At 47.3% G+C, this 21,641-nt stretch overlaps 2 protein-coding genes and 1 long non-coding RNA gene across 3 annotated transcripts in view; 2 read left to right on the top strand and 1 right to left on the bottom strand.

Moving 5' to 3' along the window:
• The window catches only part of Eip93F (Ecdysone-induced protein 93F), a 62,012-nt gene extending 58,658 nt beyond the window's left edge, over window positions 1–3,354 (top strand). Inside the window, exon 7 of the transcript XR_011443186.1 lies at window positions 1,315–3,354. The gene's annotated coding sequence lies outside the window, so the exon portion shown is untranslated. The remainder of the gene's footprint in view (window positions 1–1,314) is intronic.
• Theg (Testicular haploid expressed gene) lies at window positions 3,342–4,738 on the top strand. The gene is made up of 4 exons (XM_017247247.3): window positions 3,342–3,820; window positions 3,880–3,979; window positions 4,044–4,263; window positions 4,327–4,738. Exons 1-4 carry the CDS (start codon window positions 3,342–3,344, stop codon window positions 4,587–4,589), a joined length of 1,062 nt encoding a protein of 353 aa, XP_017102736.1. The 3' UTR covers window positions 4,590–4,738.
• Window positions 4,496–6,473, bottom strand: LOC138926607 (uncharacterized). Its single transcript, XR_011443188.1, has 3 exons — window positions 6,134–6,473; window positions 5,042–5,245; window positions 4,496–4,965 (listed from the first exon to the last, which is right to left on the bottom strand). It is a non-coding gene; the product is annotated as an uncharacterized lncRNA (long non-coding RNA).
• Between the last annotated feature and the right edge of the window lie 15,168 nt (window positions 6,474–21,641).

Consider the following 21,641-nt stretch of genomic DNA (forward strand, 5'->3'; position numbering starts at 1 on the left):
ACAATTTTATTAAACAATAGTACTAATCTTACTACAGAACTTAAATAGCCACAAATAAATAGAAATAGCCACAGCAATTAACTTTAACAAGAGTCCCCGCGAACACAGATACAAGACACACGACAGTTTTTTCAAAACAGATTTGTATTCATAGCCATATAACCGATACAATAGCCACGTATATAGAGAGTCGTCGATTATAGCCAGCAATAGAATCAGTCTAAAGTCCAGGATCCACAAATTATAGTTCAGAAATCAGAAACCAGAATAAAGAAAAAAGAAATCGAACTGCAAGGCAAAAAAATAAATATATCAATTGAAAAAGAAAATATAATGACAAACAATTTTTATTTCAATTATTAAATATTAAAAAACACACCAACAACCACTCCACACAGTTACAGTTACAACCACAACAACAATAGCCCTAGAAAAATAATATTCATAATTAATCAATCAATCAATCAGTAAACAAAGAACTTCAATAGATGTAAGCAATTGGCGAAAACAAAAACAGAGAAACTTAAATCTTAGCCAGGCAAGAGTTTTGAGAATATTTTCCATTATTTTTACAACAACAAACAAACTGATGTAAGTACAATTTATAAATTTAGACTTTTTGGTAAACTAAACTAAAACAAAAACTAAAACCTACAGATCCAAAACATAGCAGTTCTTTTGCATTTAAGTAATTACTGCAAAATTCGAAGAAAACAAGTGTAACATTTTTTTGAGTGACGAAAAAACGAAAGCAAAAAGCCAATAAGCATATGAGAAAATTCGCATTATTATTAGCAATAGCCCATAAGTACAGAAGTGTTTTAGCCATAAGGCCGAAACAGAAACAGAGATTTAAAAGAAAAAAAAACTAAACAGAAAGTGAAGAAAAAAACCTAATCTGCAGAAAAACATGTGAAACTTATTTTGTTCTGCTTTCAAATATAAATCCAAAATATGTATGTTAATTTGATAAGTAATTTATAAACGTAATGGAGTTTCGCTTAATATGATTTACACAAAAGTACATTTAACGCATATATTCTAAACCTTAAATTAATGTAAACCGTTAACAAAGGCAACCGAAAACATAGGTTTTGTTTAGAAGAGCGTGCATAATTGTTATTAAATATACACAGAAACACACACATAACTAGTTTAAGTTGATAATTTTCGTTATTCTTATTATTTACTTATTATGTTTTAAACGCAAAACAACAAGATATATACAATATATTTACGGATTAAACGTTTATTAATAAAACAAAATATTTTAGTTAAATTTTGTTTGTTTTTATTTTGACTTCATCACCGCAGGAGGCTTTCTGTTCACACACCCCCAACATCCCGATAAAAAAACGCAGAACTTAAGATGGAAAATATGAATATTAAACTAAGCACATTCTAACGATTGCAACAGATATTAAATACCATTATATGCAATAGTTATAATTGACAGACAACAGAATTAATCTATAAACTGAACAATAGCCCAAAGTAAATATTGGCCCTGATAGGCGCCTGGAGCCAGTCCCTGGGTCTTCTAACACGGCCAATATTTGCTCCATTTTCACATGCAAGATTGCAATACCAATTGGCACTCAACAGATGCAACCAACAACAACAATAATAATAGTTATAAAAAACAAGAACAAGAGGAAAAAAATGCAATTGAAACTTTTAATTTACGGTTTTTGGTTTTTTACTTTTTACTTAAGTTGACTCTCATGACTTTCGGGAATTGTTTTTCGGCTCGAACCCACTTAACACTTTTGGACAATTCCGAACCAAAATCAATAATGGCCGAAACTACTACCGACGAGCCAAAGGAATCGTATATCTAAACTCAACACAGCTTCAGGGACCAAACTAAAGGATGATTTAAGGAAAAATTAAATAACCAAGCACTGGTAAACAAATGTAACCACAAGGCATACAAAAAGTATCAAAATGAAGACAAAAATTCAACAACAGATTCGAGGCATATCTAAAAACCGAATAAAGAGCGTCAAAATTGAAAAATTAATTCAGAAAATTGAAAAATCTAGGGAATGAAACTATGTGTAAATTATGTGAACCACAAAATCGTATATGTATATAACAAAAAAGAAACAGCAAACCTTTTGGTAATCCATATACATATATTATATATTTAGCGTGTCAAAAATAAATCTAAAGGATCAAAAACTTAAGGAAATTAAAAAAAAAATACTTTTGGCAAAAGTAATTTGGGTGAATTCGGAATAAATATTTGTAAGGAAAAATGTATACGATATGACGATATGCAAAGAAAATTTACTAAATACTGGTTTAAATGTAAAGAAACCCAAAGGAAAACACCGAAATTTGAATGAAAAAAAAATTGATGGAAGCCCATTATTTAATTTGGTGTAAACTTTTTTGTAAATAATGAAATCGATCGGATGTGGAATATCTTTGTGGACACATCCGGAGAGCTAAGTGGGATTTTCTACCAATTAAACACAAAGAAGGGAATAAACCATAACGTAAATTCAAATTAGCAAAATTTTTGTCAAAACGAAAAATAAAAAAAAGAAATTACCTAGTAAATGCTAAATTCAAATTTATAGTACATATTTGTATATGTATGAGTGTATTGCATAAGTTCGATGTGAGTGTATAACAAATTATTATTAAAATTATGCTTACCTCTTTCGTTTAAACGTTATTTTGTTTGTCTAAAATCGACAATGAATGCCGGCCAAAAGGGCCGAATTCCAATTGCAAGAAGTTAACCAAAACGAGTCAAGAACATTACCAAAATACCAAAAAGAATCTTTCGAACCAACTTAAGTGTATGGGAAAAGCATTGTAAAAAAGTATAAAATCAAACCAGTTGGGAAAGCGAGATTACGGATCAAAAATTGCTAAATCAAGAGCTAGGATTTGTGTATATGTGAGGAGATTGAACAAAAATAGCAGGTATACAATAATGGCAGATACAAACACACAGAAAACAGAAACTAAAGAACAACTTGCAAAAAAGACAGAGGAATACAAACCCCAAACAAAACTATTACTTGTAATGATGTGAACTTGGAGCATACTCTCAGTATTTTTATGAATACTGTCAATAAAAAATAAATAAAAACTTTACACCCCATTGTTTCATTTCCGCTTGGGAGTAGCCCTTTCTAGTGTTGTCAGAGACTTCGGTGTATTGAAATGTAACTGGCAGTTGCCACACGAACGTAGGTTTCCATTCGGACAGATACTCAATGGTTTTATAAAGTTAAAAGTATAAAAACCCAAAAAAAAAGAATAAAATAAAAAATTAGTAGATTGGTCCAGAGACACGCGAACAAAATTCGGAAATTTCTAAAATGACCATCCAAAGACTGAAGTGCGACCTTAGCCCCGAGCTAACAACCTGCCTGAAACTAAAGGATGCAGTGCGTCCCGACTGTTGTCGCGTCGCAGACCCCATTCCCTACGATGGCGAGTGCTTTGTGCGAGACATTGGCAAGGAGCTGGAGAAGCTTAGCCGGCGCCACGAGCGGATGTTCGTGAAGCGGCGCCGCCTGATGGAGATGGCAGTTCCCAACCGTCGCACCTGCCGCTTCGTGCCCAAGTGCGCCTGCCTCTTCAGCAAAACGATCGAGATGGTGCGCCCCTGCGACGCCCAGTCCCACACCCGCACCGAGCAGCTTGCCCTGCCCCCTGTCCGCCGGCTGCTCCAGCGGCGTCGGGCGGCTGTCCACAACGGGGACAAGATCGGCGAATCGATCCTCAACCGGTGGCTTCGCTACAGCTACATGTCCCTGTACAGTCGGCTGGCCAACATCCAACCGCTTACCAAGCCGTATGTTTATCATTTATTTTATTATTTAATTTACTTAATTTTTTATTTAAAATTAACAGTAAAAAGAAGAAGAAGAAGTCGGAAAAGGTACTGGCAAAGCACGACCAATATATTCAAAAGTTGGCCAATCCAAAAAAGGTGCCGTCGCCACCGAAACCAGTAAGTGTAGTTTGGGATTCCACTGTATAAAAATCTGTTAACCCAAAATCCTGCAAATCATCAGGAGCGCAAGACGGGCACGAGCGATCGAGCCCGATTGAAGAAGCTCTCGACCCCGAGGGCTTTCCACGAGGAGGTGAAGCGCAATTGGGAGCTTACCCCCGAGATGAAGAACTACAAGGCCTCGAAGCGGCTGAATGAGATTTCCCAGCCAGTTCAACGGGAGAACGTTCACATAAACGAATCTCCGGAGAAGGTGTCCCCGAACGCCCTCAAATACAAACGTGAGTATCCCGGCCAGTATACTTTACGAGGTAGAGTAGATAATGACTTTGATTAACCCACAGCGAGTGCCAGGATCAAGGAGATGTCCGAGCCGCTCACCACACGCGATGCCAACCAGGGACTGGCAGACGTCAAAGAGAATCCCTTCGGCATTGCCCCGAATGCTCTCAAGTACAAGCCCACCAATCGCATCAAGGAGCTGGCGGAGCCCAAAGAGTTTGAGAACACGCACATCCGGGAGAATCCGTTCGCCATCTCCCCGGCGGCTCTTAAGGCCAAGGCCTCGCCGCGCCTCATCGAACTGGCCAAGCCCAAGGGCGGATAGTGTGGAGGTGGACCCTGAAGATGTGGTCACAGTCCCTTCCCGTGTCCATGCACTCACGTACTGTTTTTTGGCAATTTGGTTACTTAAGATTAGCGTTTTTCTTTCGGCCTTGTTTGGTTTCACGTTTCTTAATAAATTTTTAGTAAAAACGTCTTATTTTCTTGAGGGCGTGCGACTTCTAAATCTATGGACTCCATCTTCTTAACATATTAAAGCAATGTTTTGGATAAGAAAAGAGGCTTCCTGGAAAAAATTCGAAAAATTTCAAAACGATATTTAACCAATGTTTTGAATAAGGAAAGTAGCTGCTGGGTTTGCCATCGGAAGGAGCAAAAGTGGGGAAATTGGAAAATCCCACAATTTTATGGGGGTACCCCTTGAAAAAAATCGAAAAATTAGGAAAACGAGAAGGTCGCTGTTTTTTAAAATTAAATAAAAAATTCTGGACTTACCCTGGACTGGTCTTCTCCGGCCGCTGGAGGATGATGGGCAAGTCATGCCGGTTCCGTCGTTGCCGCCACTGGGTCGAATTGCATCTGATGGGATGACGTGGATGTAAGATGCCCTCTTCCAGATCAGGGCAAAAGTTCAAGGTTCAAGTGAGCCAATTGCTCCAGTCTAGTCCCAAGAAACTCCAACCTTCAAGAGTTTTTTCCCTGGAAAAAATCAAAAAATTAGGAAAACTAGGAGGGCGCTGTTTTTATACCCTTGCAGAGGGTATTATAATTTTGTCCAAAAGTGTGCAACGCAGTGAAGGAGACATCTCCGACCCTATAAAGTATATATATTCTTGATCAGGATCACCTCCTGAGTTGATATGAGCATGTCCGTCTGTCCGTCTGTCCGTCTGTCCGTCTGTCTGTCTGTCTGTCCGTTTCTACGCGAACTAGTCTCTCAGTTTTGAAGCTATCGTCTTGAAACTTTGCACACACCCTTCTTTCCTTTGCACGCAGTATATAAGTCGGAACGGCCGGGATCGGCCGACTATATCCTATAGCTGCCATATAACTGATTGATCGGAAATGGTATAACTTTGGTGTTTTTAAAGTTAGAGAGTTCAAATTTGACACGAGAGCTATTTTTGGCAAACCATTACGACATGCCAAATTTCATAAGGATCGGCCGACTATATCTTATAGCTGCCATATAACTGAACGATCGGAAATGACCCAACTTTCGTGTTTTTAAAGATAGAAAGCTGAAACTTGGTACAGATTATATTTTTGGCCTGTCGATCCAACCTACCAAATTTCATTAGGATCGGCCGACTATATCCTATAGCTGCCATATAACTGAACTATCGGAAATGGTACTTGGTAGAAATACCAACTTTCGTATTTTTGAAGATAGAAGTTTGGGACTTTTTTTAGATTTTTTATTTTAGTTAATTAGTTTTAATGTGATGTAATCATAAGGATCGGCCCACTATATCCGATGTTTGCGATATATATCCGGTTTTAACTGCAAGGGTATATAAACTTCGGCTCCGCCCGAAGTTAGCTTTGCTTTCTTGTTTAAAATTAAATAATAAATTCTGGACTTACCCTGGACTGGTGTTCTCCGGCCGCTGGATGATGGGCAAGCCATGCCGGTTCCGTCGTTAACGCCACTGGGTCGAATTGCATCCGATGGGATGACGTGGCTGTAAGATGCCCTCTTCCAGATTAGGGCCAAGGTTCGGGTGAGCCAGTTGCTCCAGTCTAATCCACAGAAACTCCTTTCTCCAGTTCTGGATCCTCCAAAAAACTTCGTGCCTTCCTCCAGATGCAGTGCATCCTTCTCGAGGGGATGGGGCAGCTCCTCCTGGGCCTCTGGCACCTCCACGCCAAACCTCCTCTTGGCTCCTGGTCCGCCGGCTTTTTAAAGCCGGCAAAGTTGAACTAATTTTTGGCGCTTTTTGCCGGCGCTTAGGTGCTACCTATGAGAATCGAGGAGGAGGGGGCTGTTTTTTTAAATTAAATAATTAATAAAATTAAATTTAAAAATTTAATCCGATGGGATGACGTGGCTTTAAGATGCACCTCTTCCAGATCAGGGCCAAGGTTCGGATGAGCCAGTTGCTCTAGTCTAGTCCCCAGAAACTCCATCCTCCAAGAAGCTTGGTGCCTCTTCCTCCAGATCCAGTGCATCCTTCTCGGGAGGATGGGGCAGCTCTTTCTAAGCCTCTGGCACTTTCAGGCCAAGTTTCCTGATCGGGTTCCGGATCAGGTACATCCTCATTGGTGTCGCCACTGGGTCGAATTGCATCCGATGGGATGACGTGGCTGTAAGATGCCCTCTTCCAGATGAGGGCAAGGTTCGGGTGAGCCAGTTGCTCCAGTCTAGTCCACAGAAACTCCTTCCTCCATTTCTGGATCCTCCAAAAAACTTGGTGCCTTCCTCCAGATGCAGTGCATCCTTCTCGAGGGGATGGGGCAGCTCCTCCTGGGCCTCTGGCACCTCCACGCCAAACCTCCTCTTGGCTCCTGGTCCGCCGGCTTTTTAAAGCCGGCAAAGTTGAACTAATTTTTGGCGCTTTTTGCCGGCGCTTAGGTGCTACCTATGAGAATCGAGGAGGAGGGGGCTGTTTTTTTAAATTAAATAATTAATAAAATTAAATTTAAAAATTTAATCCGATGGGATGACGTGGCTTTAAGATGCACCTCTTCCAGATCAGGGCCAAGGTTCGGATGAGCCAGTTGCTCTAGTCTAGTCCCCAGAAACTCCATCCTCCAAGAAGCTTGGTGCCTCTTCCTCCAGATCCAGTGCATCCTTCTCGGGAGGATGGGGCAGCTCTTTCTAAGCCTCTGGCACTTTCAGGCCAAGTTTCCTGATCGGGTTCCGGATCGGGTGCATCCTCGTTGGTGTCGCCACTGGTTCGAATTGCATCCGATGGTATGACGTGGCTGTAAGATGCCCTCTTCCAGATGAGGGCCAAGGTTCGGGTGAGCCAGTTGCTCCAGTCTAGTCCACAGAAACTCCTTCCTCCAGTTCTGGATCCTCCAAAAAACTTGGTGCCTTCCTCCAGATGCAGTGCATCCTTCTCGAGAGGATGGGGCAGCTCCTCCTGGGCCTCTGGCGCTTTCAGGCCAAGTTTCCTGATCGGGTTCCGGATCGGGTGCATCCTCGTTGGTGTCGCCACTGGGTCGAATGGCATCCGATGGGATGACGTGGCTATAAGATGCCCTCTTCCAGATCAGGGCCAAGGTTCGGGTGAGCCAGTTGCTCCAGTCTAATCCACAGAAACTCCTTTCTCCAGTTCTGGATCCTCCAAAAAACTTGGTGCCTTCCTCCAGATGCAGTGCATCCTTCTCGAGGGGATGGGGCAGCTCCTCCTGGGCCTCTGGCGCTTTCAGGCCAAGTTTCCTGATCGGGTTCCGGATCGGGTGCATCCTTGTTGGTGTCGCCACTGGGTCGAATGGCATCCGATGGGATGACGTGGCTGTAAGATGCCCTCTTCCAGATTAGGGCCAAGGTTCGCGTGAGCCAGTTGCTCCAGTCTAGTCCACAGAAACTCCTTCCTCCAGTTCTGGATCCTCCAAAAAACTTCGTGCCTTCCTCCAGATGCAGTGCATCCTTCTCGAGGGGATGGGGCAGCTCCTCCTGGGCCTCTGGCACCTTCACGCCAAACCTCCTCTTGGCTCCTGGTCCGCCGGCTTTTTAAAGCCGGCAAAGTCGAACTAATTTTTGGCGCTTTTTGCCGGCGCTTAGGTGCTACCTATGAGAATCGAGGAGGAGGGGGCTGTTTTTTTAAATTAAATAATTAATAAAATTAAATTAATAATAAAATTAAATTTAAAAATTTAATCCGATGGGATGACGTGGCTTTAAGATGCACCTCTTCCAGATCAGGGCCAAGGTTCGGATGAGCCAGTTGCTCTAGTCTAGTCCCCAGAAACTCCATCCTCCAAGAAGCTTGGTGCCTCTTCCTCCAGATCCAGTGCATCCTTCTCGGGAGGATGGGGCAGCTCTTTCTAAGCCTCTGGCACTTTCAGGCCAAGTTTCCTGATCGGGTTCCGGATCAGGTACATCCTCATTGGTGTCGCCACTGGGTCGAATTGCATCCGATGGGATGACGTGGCTGTAAGATGCCCTCTTCCAGATGAGGGCAAGGTTCGGGTGAGCCAGTTGCTCCAGTCTAGTCCACAGAAACTCCTTCCTCCATTTCTGGATCCTCCAAAAAACTTGGTGCCTTCCTCCAGATGCAGTGCATCCTTCTCGAAAGGATGGGGCAGCTCCTCCTGGGCCTCTGGCGCTTTCAGGCCAAGTTTCCTGATCGGGTGCATCCTCGTTGGTGTCGCCACTGGGTCGAATGGCATCCGATGGGATGACGTGGCTGTAAGATGCCCTCTTCCAGATTAGGGCCAAGGTTCGGGTGAGCCAGTTGCTCCAGTCTAGTCCACAGAAACTCCTTCCTCCAGTTCTGGATCCTCCAAAAAACTTGGTGCCTCTTCCTCCAGATCCAGTGTATCCTTCTCGAGAGGATGGGGCAGCTCCTCCTGGACATCTGGCACCTCCACGCCAAACCTCCTCTTGGCTCTTGGTCCGCCGGCTTTTTAAAGCCGGCAAAGTCGAACTAATTTTTGGCGCTTTTTGCCGGCGCTTAGGTGCTACCTATGAGAATCGAGGAGGAGGGGGCTGTTTTTTTAAATTAAATAATTAATAAAATTAAATTTAAAAATTTAATCCGATGGGATGACGTGGCTTTAAGATGCACCTCTTCCAGATCAGGGCCAAGGTTCGGATGAGCCAGTTGCTCTAGTCTAGTCCCCAGAAACTCCATCCTCCAAGAAGCTTGGTGCCTCTTCCTCCAGATCCAGTGCATCCTTCTCGGGAGGATGGGGCAGCTCTTTCTAAGCCTCTGGCACTTTCAGGCCAAGTTTCCTGATCGGGTTCCGGATCAGGTACATCCTCATTGGTGTCGCCACTGGGTCGAATTGCATCCGATGGGATGACGTGGCTGTAAGATGCCCTCTTCCAGATCAGGGCCAAGGTTCGGGTAAGCCAGTTGCTCCAGTCTAGTCCACAGAAACTCCTTCCTCCAGTTCTGAATCCTCCAAAAAACTTGTTGCCTTCCTTCAGATGCAGTTCATCCTTCTCGAGAGGATGGGGCAGCTCCTCCTGGGCCTCTGGCGCTTTCAGGCCAAGTTTCCTGATCGGGTGCATCCTCGTTGGTGTCGCCACTGGGTCGAATGGCATCCGATGGGATGACGTGGCTGTAAAATGCACCCTTTTCCAGATCAGGGCCAAGGTTCGGGTAAGCCAGTTGCTCCAGTCTAGTCCACAGAAACTCCTTCCTCCAGTTCTGGATCCTCCAAAAAACTTGGTGCCTTCCTCCAGATGCAGTGCATCCTTCTCGAGGGGATGGGGCAGCTCTTTCTAAGCCTCTGGCACTTTCAGGCCAAGTTTCCTGATCGGGTTCCGGATCGGGTGCATCCTCGTTGGTGTCGCCACTGGTTCGAATTGCATCCGATGGTATGACGTGGCTGTAAGATGCCCTCTTCCAGATGAGGGCCAAGGTTCGGGTGAGCCAGTTGCTCCAGTCTAGTCCACAGAAACTCCTTCCTCCAGTTCTGGATCCTCCAAAAAACTTGGTGCCTTCCTCCAGATGCAGTGCATCCTTCTCGAGGGGATGGGGCAGCTCCTCCTGGGCCTCTGGCGCTTTCAGGCCAAGTTTCCTGATCGGGTTCCGGATCGGGTGCATCCTCGTTGGTGTCGCCACTGGGTCGAATGGCATCCGATGGGATGACGTGGTTGTAAGATGCCCTCTTCCAGATTAGGGCCAAGGTTCGGGCATCCTCGAATGGCATCCGATGGGATGACGTGGTTGTAAGATGCCCTCTTCCAGATTAGGGCCAAGGTTCGGGTGAACCAGTTGCTCCAGTCTAGTCCACAGAAACTCCTTCCTCCAGTTCTGGATCCTCCAAAAAACTTCGTGCCTTCCTCCAGATGCAGTGCATCCTTCTCGAGGGGATGGGGCAGCTCCTCCTGGGCCTCTGGCGCTTTCAGGCCAAGTTTCCTGATCGGGTTCCGGATCGGGTGCATCCTCGTTGGTGTCGCCACTGGGTCGAATGGCATCCGATGGGATGACGTGGCTGTAAGATGCCCTCTTCCAGATTAGGGCCAAGGTTCGGGTGAGCCAGTTGCTCCAGTTTAGTCCACAGAAACTCCTTCCTCCAGTTCTGGATCCTCCAAAAAACTTCGTGCCTTCCTCCAGATGCAGTGCATCCTTCTCGAGGGGATGGGGCAGCTCCTCCTGGGCCTCTGGCACCTCCACGCCAAACCTCCTCTTGGCTCCTGGTCCGCCGGCTTTTTAAAGCCGGCAAAGTCGAACTAATTTTTGGCGCTTTTTGCCGGCGCTTAGGTGCTACCTATGAGAATCGAGGAGGAGGGGGCTGTTTTTTTAAATTAAATAATTAATAAAATTAAATTTAAAAATTTAATCCGATGGGATGACGTGGCTTTAAGATGCACCTCTTCCAGATCAGGGCCAAGGTTCGGATGAGCCAGTTGCTCTAGTCTAGTCCCCAGAAACTCCATCCTCCAAGAAGCTTGGTGCCTCTTCCTCCAGATCCAGTGCATCCTTCTCGGGAGGATGGGGCAGCTCTTTCTAAGCCTCTGGCACTTTCAGGCCAAGTTTCCTGATCGGGTTCCGGATCGGGTGCATCCTCGTTGGTGTCGCCACTGGGTCGAATGGCATCCGATGGGATGACGTGGCTGTAAAATGCACCCTTTTCCAGATCAGGGCCAAGGTTCGGGTGAGCCAGTTGCTCCAGTCTAGTCCACAGAAACTCGTTCCTCCATTTCTGGATCCTCCAAAAAACTTCGTGCCTTCCTCCAGATGCAGTGCATCCTTCTCGAGGGGATGGGGCAGCTCCTCCTGGGCCTCTGGCGCTTTCAGGCCAAGTTTCCTGATCGGGTTCCGGATCGGGTGCATCCTCGTTGGTGTCGCCACTGGGTCGAATGGCATCCGATGGGATGACGTGGCTGTAAGATGCCCTCTTCCAGATTAGGGCCAAGGTTCGGGTGAGCCAGTTGCTCCAGTTTAGTCCACAGAAACTCCTTCCTCCAGTTCTGGATCCTCCAAAAAACTTCGTGCCTTCCTTCAGATGCAGTGCATCCTTCTCGAGGGGATGGGGCAGCTCTTTCTAAGCCTCTGGCACTTTCAGGCCAAGTTTCCTGATCGGGTTCCGGATCGGGTGCATCCTCGTTGGTGTCGCCACTGGGTCGAATGGCATCCGATGGTATGACGTGGCTGTAAGATGCCCTCTTCCAGATCAGGGCCAAGGTTCGGGTAAGCCAGTTGCTCCAGTCTAGTCCACAGAAACTCCTTCCTCCAGTTCTGGATCCTCCAAAAAACTTGTTGCCTTCCTTCAGATGCAGTTCATCCTTCTCGAGAGGATGGGGCAGCTCCTCCTGGGCCTCTGGCGCTTTCAGGCCAAGTTTCCTGATCGGGTGCATCCTCGTTGGTGTCGCCACTGGGTCGAATGGCATCCGATGGGATGACGTGGTTGTAAGATGCCCTCTTCCAGATTAGGGCCAAGGTTCGGGCATCCCCGAATGGCATCCGATGGGATGACGTGGTTGTAAGATGCCCTCTTCCAGATTAGGGCCAAGGTTCGGGTGAACCAGTTGCTCCAGTCTAGTCCACAGAAACTCCTTCCTACAGTTCTGGATCCTCCAAAAAACTTCGTGCCTTCCTCCAGATGCAGTGCATCCTTCTCGAGGGGATGGGGCAGCTCCTCCTGGGCCTCTGGCGCTTTCAGGCCAAGTTTCCTGATCGGGTTCCGGATCGGGTGCATCCTCGTTGGTGTCGCCACTGGGTCGAATGGCATCCGATGGGATGACGTGGCTATAAGATGCCCTCTTCCAGATGAGGGCCAAGGTTCGGGTGAGCCAGTTGCTCCAGTCTAGTCCACAGAAACTCCTTCCTCCAGTTCTGGATCCTCCAAAAAACTTGGTGCCTCTTCCTCCAGATCCAGTGCATCCTTCTCGAGAGGATGGGGCAGCTCCTCCTGGGCATCTGGCACCTCCACGCCAAACCTCCTCTTGGCTCTTGGTCCGCCGGCTTTTTAAAGCCGGCAAAGTCGAACTAATTTTTGGCGCTTTTTGCCGGCGCTTAGGTGCTACCTATGAGAATCGAGGAGGAGGGGGCTGTTTTTTTAAATTAAATAATTAATAAAATTAAATTAATAATAAAATTAAATTTAAAAATTTAATCCGATGGGATGACGTGGCTTTAAGATGCACCTCTTCCAGATCAGGGCCAAGGTTCGGATGAGCCAGTTGCTCTAGTCTAGTCCCCAGAAACTCCATCCTCCAAGAAGCTTGGTGCCTCTTCCTCCAGATCCAGTGCATCCTTCTCGGGAGGATGGGGCAGCTCTTTCTAAGCCTCTGGCACTTTCAGGCCAAGTTTCCTGATCGGGTTCCGGATCAGGTACATCCTCATTGGTGTCGCCACTGGGTCGAATTGCATCCGATGGGATGACGTGGCTGTAAGATGCCCTCTTCCAGATCAGGGCCAAGGTTCGGGTAAGCCAGTTGCTCCAGTCTAGTCCACAGAAACTCCTTCCTCCAGTTCTGGATCCTCCAAAAAACTTGTTGCCTTCCTTCAGATGCAGTTCATCCTTCTCGAGAGGATGGGGCAGCTCCTCCTGGGCCTCTGGCGCTTTCAGGCCAAGTTTCCTGATCGGGTGCATCCTCGTTGGTGTCGCCACTGGGTCGAATGGCATCCGATGGGATGACGTGGCTGTAAAATGCACCCTTTTCCAGATCAGGGCCAAGGTTCGGGTGAGCCAGTTGCTCCAGTCTAGTCCACAGAAACTCGTTCCTCCATTTCTGGATCCTCCAAAAAACTTCGTGCCTTCCTCCAGATGCAGTGCATCCTTCTCGAGGGGATGGGGCAGCTCCTCCTGGGCCTCTGGCGCTTTCAGGCCAAGTTTCCTGATCGGGTTCCGGATCGGGTGCATCCTCGTTGGTGTCGCCACTGGGTCGAATGGCATCCGATGGGATGACGTGGCTGTAAGATGCCCTCTTCCAGATTAGGGCCAAGGTTCGGGTGAGCCAGTTGCTCCAGTTTAGTCCACAGAAACTCCTTCCTCCAGTTCTGGATCCTCCAAAAAACTTCGTGCCTTCCTCCAGATGCAGTGCATCCTTCTCGAGGGGATGGGGCAGCTCTTTCTAAGCCTCTGGCACTTTCAGGCCAAGTTTCCTGATCGGGTTCCGGATCGGGTGCATCCTCGTTGGTGTCGCCACTGGTTCGAATTGCATCCGATGGTATGACGTGGCTGTAAGATGCCCTCTTCCAGATGAGGGCCAAGGTTCGGGTGAGCCAGTTGCTCCAGTCTAGTCCACAGAAACTCCTTCCTCCAGTTCTGGATCCTCCAAAAAACTTGGTGCCTTCCTCCAGATGCAGTGCATCCTTCTCGAGGGGATGGGGCAGCTCCTCCTGGGCCTCTGGCGCTTTCAGGCCAAGTTTCCTGATCGGGTTCCGGATCGGGTGCATCCTCGTTGGTGTCGCCACTGGGTCGAATGGCATCCGATGGGATGACGTGGTTGTAAGATGCCCTCTTCCAGATTAGGGCCAAGGTTCGGGCATCCCCGAATGGCATCCGATGGGATGACGTGGTTGTAAGATGCCCTCTTCCAGATTAGGGCCAAGGTTCGGGTGAACCAGTTGCTCCAGTCTAGTCCACAGAAACTCCTTCCTCCAGTTCTGGATCCTCCAAAAAACTTCGTGCCTTCCTCCAGATGCAGTGCATCCTTCTCGAGGGGATGGGGCAGCTCCTCCTGGGCCTCTGGCGCTTTCAGGCCAAGTTTCCTGATCGGGTTCCGGATCGGGTGCATCCTCGTTGGTGTCGCCACTGGGTCGAATGGCATCCGATGGGATGACGTGGCTGTAAGATGCCCTCTTCCAGATTAGGGCCAAGGTTCGGGTGAGCCAGTTGCTCCAGTTTAGTCCACAGAAACTCCTTCCTCCAGTTCTGGATCCTCCAAAAAACTTCGTGCCTTCCTCCAGATGCAGTGCATCCTTCTCGAGGGGATGGGGCAGCTCCTCCTGGGCCTCTGGCACCTCCACGCCAAACCTCCTCTTGGCTCCTGGTCCGCCGGCTTTTTAAAGCCGGCAAAGTCGAACTAATTTTTGGCGCTTTTTGGCGGCGCATAGGTGCTACCTATGAGAATCGAGGAGGAGGGGGCTGTTTTTTTAAATTAAATAATTAATAAAATTAAATTTAAAAATTTAATCCGATGGGATGACGTGGCTTTAAGATGCACCTCTTCCAGATCAGGGCCAAGGTTCGGATGAGCCAGTTGCTCTAGTCTAGTCCCCAGAAACTCCATCCTCCAAGAAGCTTGGTTCCTCTTCCTCCAGATCCAGTGCATCCTTCTCGGGAGGATGGGGCAGCTCTTTCTAAGCCTCTGGCACTTTCAGGCCAAGTTTCATGATCGGGTTCCGGATCGGGTGCATCCTCGTTGGTGTCGCCACTGGTTTGAATTGCATCCGATGGTATGACGTGGCTGTAAGATGCCCTCTTCCAGATGAGGGCAAGGTTCGGGTGAGCCAGTTGCTCCAGTCTAGTCCACAGAAACTCCTTCCTCCATTTCTGGATCCTCCAAAAAACTTCGTGCCTTCCTCCAGATGCAGTGCATCCTTCTCGAGAGGATGGGGCAGCTCCTCCTGGGCATCTGGCACCTCCACGCCAAACCTCCTCTTGGCTCCTGGTCCGCCGGCTTTTTAAAGCCGGCAAAGTCGAACTAATTTTTGGCGCTTTTTGCCGGCGCTTAGGTGCTACCTATGAGAATCGAGGAGGAGGGGGCTGTTTTTTTAAATTAAATAATTAATAAAATTAAATTAATAATAAAATTAAATTTAAAAATTTAATCCGATGGGATGACGTGGCTTTAAGATGCACCTCTTCCAGATCAGGGCCAAGGTTCGGATGAGCCAGTTGCTCTAGTCTAGTCCCCAGAAACTCCATCCTCCAAGAAGCTTGGTTCCTCTTCCTCCAGATCCAGTGCATCCTTCTCGGGAGGATGGGGCAGCTCTTTCTAAGCCTCTGGCACTTTCAGGCCAAGTTTCCTGATCGGGTTCCGGATCGGGTGCATCCTCGTTGGTGTCGCCACTGGTTCGAATTGCATCCGATGGTATGACGTGGCTGTAAGATGCCCTCTTCCAGATGAGGGCAAGGTTCGGGTGAGCCAGTTGCTCCAGTCTAGTCCACAGAAACTCCTTCCTCCATTTCTGGATCCTCCAAAAAACTTGGTGCCTTCCTCCAGATGCAGTGCATCCTTCTCGAAAGGATGGGGCAGCTCCTCCTGGGCCTCTGGCGCTTTCAGGCCAAGTTTCCTGATCGGGTTCCGGATCGGGTGCATCCTCGTTGGTGTCGCCACTGGGTCGAATGGCATCCGATGGGATGACGTGGCTGTAAAATGCACCCTTTTCCAGATCAGGGCCAAGGTTCGGGTGAGCCAGTTGCTCCAGTCTAGTCCACAGAAACTCGTTCCTCCATTTCTGGATCCTCCAAAAAACTTCGTGCCTTCCTCCAGATGCAGTGCATCCTTCTCGAGGGGATGGGGCAGCTCCTCCTGGGCCTCTGGCGCTTTCAGGCCAAGTTTCCTGATCGGGTTCCGGATCGGGTGCATCCTCGTTGGTGTCGCCACTGGGTCGAATGGCATCCGATGGGATGACGTGGCTGTAAGATGCCCTCTTCCAGATTAGGGCCAAGGTTCGGGTGAGCCAGTTGCTCCAGTTTAGTCCACAGAAACTCCTTCCTCCAGTTCTGGATCCTCCAAAAAACTTGGTGCCTTCCTCCAGATGCAGTGCATCCTTCTCGAGGGGATGGGGCAGCTCTTTCTAAGCCTCTGGCACTTTCAGGCCAAGTTTCCTGATCGGGTTCCGGATCGGGTGCATCCTCGTTGGTGTCGCCACTGGTTCGAATTGCATCCGATGGTATGACGTGGCTGTAAGATGCCCTCTTCCAGATGAGGGCCAAGGTTCGGGTGAGCCAGTTGCTCCAGTCTAGTCCACAGAAACTCCTTCCTCCAGTTCTGGATCCTCCAAAAAACTTGGTGCCTTCCTCCAGATGCAGTGCATCCTTCTCGAGGGGATGGGGCAGCTCCTCCTGGGCCTCTGGCGCTTTCAGGCCAAGTTTCCTGATCGGGTTCCGGATCGGGTGCATCCTCGTTGGTGTCGCCACTGGGTCGAATGGCATCCGATGGGATGACGTGGTTGTAAGATGCCCTCTTCCAGATTAGGGCCAAGGTTCGGGCATCCCCGAATGGCATCCGATGGGATGACGTGGTTGTAAGATGCCCTCTTCCAGATTAGGGCCAAGGTTCGGGTGAGCCAGTTGCTCCAGTTTAGTCCACAGAAACTCCTTCCTCCAGTTCTGGATCCTCCAAAAAACTTCGTGCCTTCCTCCAGATGCAGTGCATCCTTCTCGAGGGGATGGGGCAGCTCCTCCTGGGCCTCTGGCACCTCCACGCCAAACCTCCTCTTGGCTCCTGGTCCGCCGGCTTTTTAAAGCCGGCAAAGTCGAACTAATTTTTGGCGCTTTTTGGCGGCGCATAGGTGCTACCTATGAGAATCGAGGAGGAGGGGGCTGTTTTTTTAAATTAAATAATTAATAAAATTAAATTTAAAAATTTAATCCGATGGGATGACGTGGCTTTAAGATGCACCTCTTCCAGATCAGGGCCAAGGTTCGGATGAGCCAGTTGCTCTAGTCTAGTCCCCAGAAACTCCATCCTCCAAGAAGCTTGGTTCCTCTTCCTCCAGATCCAGTGCATCCTTCTCGGGAGGATGGGGCAGCTCTTTCTAAGCCTCTGGCACTTTCAGGCCAAGTTTCATGATCGGGTTCCGGATCGGGTGCATCCTCGTTGGTGTCGCCACTGGTTTGAATTGCATCCGATGGTATGACGTGGCTGTAAGATGCCCTCTTCCAGATGAGGGCAAGGTTCGGGTGAGCCAGTTGCTCCAGTCTAGTCCACAGAAACTCCTTCCTCCATTTCTGGATCCTCCAAAAAACTTCGTGCCTTCCTCCAGATGCAGTGCATCCTTCTCGAGAGGATGGGGCAGCTCCTCCTGGGCATCTGGCACCTCCACGCCAAACCTCCTCTTGGCTCCTGGTCCGCCGGCTTTTTAAAGCCGGCAAAGTCGAACTAATTTTTGGCGCTTTTTGGCGGCGCATAGGTGCTACCTATGAGAATCGAGGAGGAGGGGGCTGTTTTTTTAAATTAAATAATTAATAAAATTAAATTAATAATAAAATTAAATTTAAAAATTTAATCCGATGGGATGACGTGGCTTTAAGATGCACCTCTTCCAGATCAGGGCCAAGGTTCGGATGAGCCAGTTGCTCTAGTCTAGTCCCCAGAAACTCCATCCTCCAAGAAGCTTGGTTCCTCTTCCTCCAGATCCAGTGCATCCTTCTCGGGAGGATGGGGCAGCTCTTTCTAAGCCTCTGGCACTTTCAGGCCAAGTTTCCTGATCGGGTTCCGGATCGGGTGCATCCTCGTTGGTGTCGCCACTGGTTCGAATTGCATCCGATGGTATGACGTGGCTGTAAGATGCCCTCTTCCAGATGAGGGCAAGGTTCGGGTGAGCCAGTTGCTCCAGTCTAGTCCACAGAAACTCCTTCCTCCATTTCTGGATCCTCCAAAAAACTTGGTGCCTTCCTCCAGATGCAGTGCATCCTTCTCGAAAGGATGGGGCAGCTCCTCCTGGGCCTCTGGCGCTTTCAGGCCAAGTTTCCTGATCGGGTTCCGGATCGGGTGCATCCTCGTTGGTGTCGCCACTGGGTCGAATGGCATCCGATGGGATGACGTGGCTGTAAGATGCCCTCTTCCAGATTAGGGCCAAGGTTCGGGTGAGCCAGTTGCTCCAGTCTAGTCCACAGAAACTCCTTCCTCCAGTTCTGGATCCTCCAAAAAACTTGGTGCCTCTTCCTCCAGATCCAGTGCATCCTTCTCGAGAGGATGGGGCAGCTCCTCCTGGGCATCTGGCACCTCCACGCCAAACCTCCTCTTGGCTCCTGGTCCGCCGGCTTTTTAAAGCCGGCAAAGTCGAACTAATTTTTGGCGCTTTTTGCCGGCGCTTAGGTGCTACCTATGAGAATCGAGGAGGAGGGGGCTGTTTTTTTAAATTAAATAATTAATAAAATTAAATTAATAATAAAATTAAATTTAAAAATTTAATCCGATGGGATGACGTGGCTGTAAGATGCCCTCTTCCAGATTAGGGCCAAGGTTCGGGTGAGCCAGTTGCTCCAGTCTAATCCACAGAAACTCCTTTCTCCAGTTCTGGATCCTCCAAAAAACGTGGTGCCTTCCTCCAGATCCAGTGCATCCTTCTCGAGAGGATGGGGCAGCTCCTCCTGGGCCTGTGGCACTTCCAGGCCACGCCTCCTGATCGGGTTCCGGATCGGGTGCATCCTCGTTGGTGTCGCCACTGGGTCGAATTGCATCCGATGGTATGACGTGGCTGTAATATGCACCCTTTTCCAGATCAGGGCCAAGGTTCGGGTGAGCCAGTTGCTCCAGTCTAGTCCACAGAAACTCCTTCCTCCAGTTCTGGATCCTCCAAAAAACTTGGTGCCTCTTCCTCCAGATCCAGTGCATCCTTCTCGAGAGGATGGGGCAGCTCCTCCTGGGCCTGTAGCACCTCCACCAAGCCCCCTGATCGGGTTCCGGATCAGGTGCATCCTCGTTGGTGTCGCCAATGGGTCGAATTGCGATCCCTTGGAATGATGTGATCCCTTGAAAATGAGGTTTTCCACTATATGGCCCACAGTCAGTGGCGGATTTAACAGGTGGGCAAAGGAGCGCTTGCCCACTGGGCCCTCCCCGACGAAAGGCTTTCAGGGCCCCTCGTGCTGAAAGTTACACCTTCGATTTCTTTTCCACAAATCTGCATCAAAATCTGAGAACAAAATATTTTTAAGATTTTTTGTCAAATTTTCTGGGCTGTCCCCTTCAAAATGTGCAAAATGCATGGGGAGCCCCATATGACCCACTGCGTAGGCCATATCTTAGGAAATATTCATGCGATTCTTGAACGGAATACCTTAAACGATTTGTGGATCGATTCTTCATAAATCTGCATCAAAATCTGGGAACAAAATATTTTTAAGATATGTTGTCAAATTTTCTGGGCTGTCCCCTTCAAAATGTGCAAAATGCATGGGGAGCCCCATATGACCCACTGCGAAGGCCATATCTTAGGAAATATTCATCCGATTCTTGAACGGAATACCTTAAACGATTTGTGGATCGATTCTCCATAAATCTGCATCAAAATCTGGGAACAGAATATTTTTAAGATTTTTTGTCAAATTTTCTGGGCTGTCCCCTTCAAAATGTGCAAAATGCATGGGGAGCCCCATATGACCCACTGCGAAGGCCATATCTTAGGAAATATTCATCCGATTCTTGAACGGAATACCTGAAACGATTTGTGGATCGATTCTCCATAAATCTGCATCAAAATCTGGGAACAGAATATTTTTAAGATTTTTTGTCAAATTTTCTGGGCTGTCCCCTTCAAAATGAGCAAAATGCATGGGGAGCCCCATATGACCCACTGCGTAGGCCATATCTTAGGAAATATTCATGCGATTCTTGAACGGAATACCTTAAACGATTTGTGGATAGATTCTTCATAAATCTGCATTAAAATCTGGGAACAGAATATTTTTAAGATTTTTTGTCAAATTTTCTGGGCTGTCCCCTTCAAAATGTGCAAAATGGATTGGGTTGCCCCATATGACCCACTGCGTAGGCCATATCTTAGGAAATATTCATCCGATTCTTGAACGGAATACCTTAAACGATTTGTGGATCGATTCTCCATAAATCTGCATCAAAATCTGGGAACAGAATATTTTTAAGATTTTTTGTCAAATTTTCTGGGCTGTCCCCTTCAAAATGTGCAAAATGCATGGGGAGCCCCATATGACCCACTGCGAAGGCCATATCTTAGGAAATATTCATCCGATTCTTGAACGGAATACCTTAATCGATTTGTGGATCGATTCTCCATAAATCTGCATCAAAATCTGGGAACAGAATATTTTTAAGATTTTTTGTCAAATTTTCTGGGCTGTACCCTTCAAAATGTGCAAAATGCATGGGGAGCCCCATATGACCCACTGCGTAGGCCATATCTTAGGAAATATTCATGCGATTCTTGAACGGAATACCTTAAACGATTTGTGGATCGATTCTTCATAAATCTGCATCAAAATCTGGGAACAAAATATTTTTAAGATATTTTGTCAAATTTTCTGGGCTGTCCCCTTCAAAATGTGCAAAATGCATGGGGAGCCCCATATGACCCACTGCGAAGGCCATATCTTAGGAAATATTCATCCGATTCTTGAACGGAATACCTTAAACGATTTGTGGATCGATTCTCCATAAATCTGCATCAAAATCTGGGAACAGAATATTTTTAAGATTTTTTGTCAAATTTTCTGGGCTGTCCCCTTCAAAATGTGCAAAATGCATGGGGAGCCCCATATGACCCACTGCGAAGGCCATATCTTAGGAAATATTCATCCGATTCTTGAACGGAATACCTGAAACGATTTGTGGATCGATTCTCCATAAATCTGCATCAAAATCTGGGAACAGAATATTTTTAAGATTTTTTGTCAAATTTTCTGGGCTGTCCCCTTCAAAATGTGCAAAATGCATGGGGAGCCCCATATGACCCACTGCGAAGGCCATATCTTAGGAAATATTCATCCGATTCTTGAACGGAATACCTTAATCGATTTGTGGATCGATTCTCCATAAATCTGCATCAAAATCTGGGAACAGAATATTTTAAAGATTTTTTGTCAAATTTTCTGGGCTGTCCCCTCCAAAATGTGCAAAATGCATGGGGAGCCCCGTATGACCCACTGCGAAGGCCATATCTTAGGAAATATTCATCAGATTCTTGAACGGAATACCTTAAACGATTTGTGGATCGATTCTCCATAAATCCGCATCAAAATCTAGGAACAGAATATTTTTAAGATTTTTTGTCAAATTTTCTGGGCTGTCCCCTTCAAAATGTGCAAAATGCAT

Source organism: Drosophila bipectinata, chromosome 3R (assembly GCF_030179905.1).
Source record: "Drosophila bipectinata strain 14024-0381.07 chromosome 3R, DbipHiC1v2, whole genome shotgun sequence".
In the NCBI taxonomy this organism is placed as follows: Eukaryota; Metazoa; Arthropoda; class Insecta; order Diptera; family Drosophilidae; genus Drosophila; species Drosophila bipectinata.

Coding starts and splice junctions, on each gene's coding strand:
- Theg (XM_017247247.3), top strand. CDS start 3,342: ATGACCATCCAAAGACTGAAGTGCGACCTTAGCCCCGAGCTAACAACC. Junction 3,821..3,879: donor ATCCAACCGCTTACCAAGCC/GTATGTTTATCA, acceptor TAAAATTAACAG/TAAAAAGAAGAAGAAGAAGT. Junction 4,264..4,326: donor GAACGCCCTCAAATACAAAC/GTGAGTATCCCG, acceptor ATTAACCCACAG/CGAGTGCCAGGATCAAGGAG.